At 36.4% G+C, this 4,958-nt stretch overlaps 1 protein-coding gene across 1 annotated transcript in view; it reads right to left on the bottom strand.

The window, feature by feature from the left end:
- Positions 1-2,443, bottom strand: part of LOC101859514 (tachykinin-like peptides receptor 86C) — a 4,466-nt gene extending 2,023 nt beyond the window's left edge. The window contains exon 1 of the mRNA XM_005108616.1: positions 2,133-2,443. Within this exon, the coding sequence (XP_005108673.1) occupies positions 2,133-2,443 (311 nt within the window). The remainder of the gene's footprint in view (positions 1-2,132) is intronic.
- Between the last annotated feature and the right edge of the window lie 2,515 nt (positions 2,444-4,958).

Raw genomic sequence — 4,958 nt, 5'->3', positions numbered from 1 at the left:
ATAATACTAATAATAATAATATCTTCATAAGCCCGTCTAGGAATTATTTTGTTTTGGGGCTGGAGTTCTTGTAACTTTATATTCCACATTTTTCTCATTGTTACGACTAATGTTTATGAAATTTCACACACGTTAGACGAATGTGAACGTTGTCCTTTTTTTATTCATAAGGCTAACGTTAACACTTCTTACCCAGACCAGAGTCTGTGGTGTAACGGTTATTGCGATTCGCTGTTGCACACAGGAGACGCGCGTTCGATTCCCGAGTAGGAGAATTTTTTTATCGAGTATCCTGGTCTCTTTGCGGAGAGATTGACCTCCACAGACAGGATCGAGACCCGCAAAATAGATTAATGATCTCATTTACATTTAAGAAAAGTTTTTATCTCCCATACAACTGATGTTCATAAGACCAACGTTCATACTGCCTTTTTCTTTCATAAGACTATGTTCACTCTGCCTGCTCTCTCATAAGACTAATATTCACCCTATCTCCTCACCTATAAAACTAATTGCTACCTTAAAATTACAAAGTTCTATCTGCTCGGTATCTAGATTTTAGAATTTAGACGTAAGAAAAATTTGAGTGAAACCATATTATGTCAAACTTTTTCGAATGCAATTCAAAGAATTATCTTGTTTACGACTCAGAATAACCTTACGATTTTGATAGAGCAGATAAAGCATTTGTTTTGTGATCTCATGGTCTTACTAATTCAAAACGGCTGAAAATGTCAAATAGAACTTTGTGAATCTGAGGTAGCGTAATGTTCATGCTGTCTCCTCTCCCATGAGATTAATGTTCACATCGTTTTTGGTTTAGCTTTAGTCAGCGTTTTACGACCGTTGCAACTCGAATATATCATAAAAGTGCCAAAGATTGGAGGTATTAAAAGAGTGTAATAAACACAAAAAAGAAAGAGGAGGGATAAGAACGATAGATGTGGTATAGGAAAAAAGGAGCAAATCACACCACAGCCTCGTACCAACCACTCATTCACGCTCCCATTGCCTCCTTCTCCATTACACTAATGTTCACACTGTCTCTTCACCCAATAGACTGTTGTTCACATTGTCTCTTCGCCCATTAGACTAATGTTCACATTGTTATCTTACCCATTAGACTAATGTTCACACTGTCTCTTCACCCAGTAGACTATTGTTCCCATTGTCTTTTCGCCCATTAGACTAATGTTCACATTGTTATCTTACCCCTTAGACTAATGTTCACATTGTCTCCTCACACATTAGACTAATGTTCACATTGTCTCCTCACACATTAGACTAATGTTCACACTACTGTTATCTCGCCCATTAGACTAATGTTCACACTGTCTTCTCACCCAATAGACTAATGTTCATACTATTGTCATCTCGCCCATTAGACTAATTTTCACATTGTCTCATCACCCATTAGACTAATGGTCATGCTGCCTAATCACACATTAGACTAATGTCTCTTCACCCATAAGACTAATGTTCATACTACTGCCATCTCGCCCATTAGACTAATGTTCACCAGCTCATCACCCTTTAGACTAATATTCACATTGTCGACTCACCCATTAGACTAGTATTCACATGGCGTTTGGCTTGGTTTTATTAAACGTTTTACGATCGTTGCAACACAATTACATCATACAAGTGCTGAAGACCGGAGGTATCAAAAGAGTGTAACAAACACAAAAACGATAGAGGAGGATAAGAACGATAGATGTTCGATAGGAAAGAAGGAACAAGTTACACCAGAGCCCTTGCCAACTACCCTTGCCCGTTCCTACTGTCTTCTCAACCAATAGACTAATCTTCACACCGTCTCTTCACCCCTTAGACTACTGTTCACACTGATTCCTCACCCAATAGACTATCACACGGTCACCTCACCCATTAGACTAATGTTCACACTACTGTCATCTCACCCATTAGTCTGATGTTCACACAACAGTCTCCTCACCCATTAGACTAATGTTCACACTGTCATTTCAGCCATTAGACTAAATGTTCTTACTGTCTCTCACCCATAAGACTAATGTTCATGCTGCCTCCTCACGCATTAGACTAATGTTCACACTGTCTCCTCACTCTTAGACTAATGTTCACAATGTTATCTTACCCATTAGACTAATGTTCACACTGTGTCCTCACCCAAAAGACTAATGTTCATGCTGTCTTGGAACCCCTGCTTGGCAAACACAGCAATGTTGACCAGGTTGGACCCCACGCCGAACAAACTGATCACACCGCAGAGAGCCACAAAATTGACCACTTGGAAAATCGCTCGGTCCTCGTCGCTGATCAGAACAGGGAACTGCCCAGAGGAGGATGGCGTCATCAACTCTGTGTCGTTTTCTTTGGGAGAGATAGTCTCATTGTTCGTCTCCTGGGCAGACCTGTGCATTCTGGGACCCTGGGATGCTTGCAATATTACAATACCATCACCCATTGTGTAAGTCTTTTATTATTCAGCTTTACAGATATTCTGGGTCTTAGACTCGTAGATGGCTGGGTTTCCTTTTTGATTGCCACCAAAGCACCCTCACGAACAAAGTTCACCTCGAGCAGTTGTCAAAATAATTGTCTCTTTCACTCACTTTATCGTAAATACAACAATTTGTGACAATTTTATATTTATTGCTACGCAATGGGATTAGTCGTTAATTATGATTAATGCTATTTTAATACGCTGATCGTCCCGATGAAATAAGAGATTTCATGATTTACTCACCAATTATACCACTGAAAAGATTAAGTACGAAACTGATTTCTGCTGTTTTGATTATGATATTTAATTTTGCTTCTTTTTATTCTTAATCAATATCGTGATGAAGGCAAAAACTGGTTATTACTCTTTTCTCTTTTCTTCCTGTCATTTTCTTTCTCTATCTCTCTCTCTTTCTTTCTTTATCTATCTGCCTTTCTGTATAATTGCGATTGGAAGTTGAATAAAATATAGCATCTGCAAACAAAATTAATGATGTTTTCTCCTTTACCCCATAAGGTACGACCAGGAAGCGTTATGATATTTACCGAGCAAAAGTATACTTTCGATACTCCACTTAAACCGTTATGATCTTCAAATAGTTTTTTTTTAAATTTCCATTACACTTGTGCGGTAATTTGACACTTAAGGTGGATTTGTTTGCTTTTGTTGGAGTATGACAGCCTACTTTCCCCAGTTAATAGTTCCTTTTCCATCTAGTCAATGAGATCAATTGCCAGGATGGAGAGGTCAATCAATAACAACTTTTCACGGTGTGCTAATCGCCCCAATGCGTAATTTCCTGCAATTTGGAGAAATACTTACCACAAAGCAATTTAACTCAAAGCTTTTTAACCATTGCTGCTTGATTTATGGGTATTTTTTTAAGTCAGAGTAAGTTCGGCTCCAGTCTTCTTTATCCAGTCTGTAGCTTGAAATGCGGTAATGTATATTTACAAAATTAACACGTTTGAGCTTTGATATTATGTGTTTTTCTTAGGCATAGTTCTTTCAGTCTTCGCCTTTTTAAACATTCAGTCTGAAGCTTGAAATGACGCATTATATTAAAATAAAACACGGCTGCTATGTCACCAGATCATCGTAAAATTCTTTTTAAAAAATCAAAACAGCGTAAAGCGCAAAATTGCTATTCAAGGGTTAAGTAAAGTTAAAAATGACAGCATTGTCGTCACACTTTTTGTTTAAGACTAGTTGATTTAACGACTTTCGCACTTTTCGTGAGAAAGAAGAGGCAAAAAGAAAACTTATTTTGCGCTTTTGGCAGACTTGAAAAAGGAATCTAATTTATTAATTTATCACTAAAAGTTGACCTGTGCATTTTACGACTGACAAGTGGCTTTTGTTTTCTTGGCTTTCTTGGTGGATAGGATGATAACGTGCAGAGCTGTGTGTGCATCTGTATAATATATGTATATATATATATATATATATATATATATATATATATATATATATATATAATATTATATATGTACCTATATATATAATATTATATATATATATATATATATAGAGATATTCAAAGAATTGCACTCGAAAAAGCTTGACATGTTGTGAAACTCAAAAATTTTTAACGTCAAATTTCTCTAAGCTAGGCAATAAGCAGATAGAACTTTGTAATTCTAGAGTAACGAAGCGATTACCTAGTATGGTCCTGTGGCAAAAACGTTACTATAATTATTATGTAACCTCTTTGATCTATGTACAGGCACTGGTCTCCCTGTGTCAGAACAAGGAAGATAACTGCACAATTGTCTCTAGTTTTAGGCGTTGTGAGTTATGTTACACGATTACATCCCTTGTACCTTGTCAGTTGATCCGACAGCAGAATGGTTCATTGGTTCTTGTTGGAAGATCAAGTACCAAGCAGACAAAGTCACAATAAATGATTTATTTTATCCATTGCAAACATTTTTATGATGGACTTGACTTGTTCTTAACTTGATAAAAATTTGCTATCATGGGACATTTTGCAGGTGCCGTTCTGATTGAAAAAAAAAAAGCAACAACCCCCAAACTTATTCTGTTTTACACTTGCTCCCTTCCATTGTAAATAGCTACCTCAAAAATCATTTTGACCGTTTTGAGTTTCTGTTACTTTGAACTCAGAAACCAAATGTACTATCTGCTCTATCTATACGGTAAGCTTATCAAGCTATTCACAGAATTGCATTCGAAAAAGCTTGAAATGTTGTAATAATTTCTCGAAACTAAGTACTGAGTAGAAAGAACTTAGTAATTCTAAGGTAGCAAAATATTTTTGTGTAGATCAGGAGACTCAATCTCTATTAACCATGGGGTCGCTGGAGATAAATTCTAGATGAGCTTGGGCTGCATCAAGTATTATTACTTTTAAAAAAAGAATATTTTCTTAAAAGCCAAGCAAAGCTGATAGCAATAAAGTATTTTCAAAAATATATAAATTTTTATTAATAGTGGTTCGGAACATGAACAGTTC

This window comes from Aplysia californica, unplaced genomic scaffold (genome assembly GCF_000002075.1).
Source record: "Aplysia californica isolate F4 #8 unplaced genomic scaffold, AplCal3.0 scaffold00704, whole genome shotgun sequence".
Classification (NCBI taxonomy): Eukaryota; Metazoa; Mollusca; class Gastropoda; order Aplysiida; family Aplysiidae; genus Aplysia; species Aplysia californica.
The sequence above is the reverse complement of the archived record's forward strand: the minus strand, read 5'-3'. Positions and strand labels throughout refer to the sequence as shown.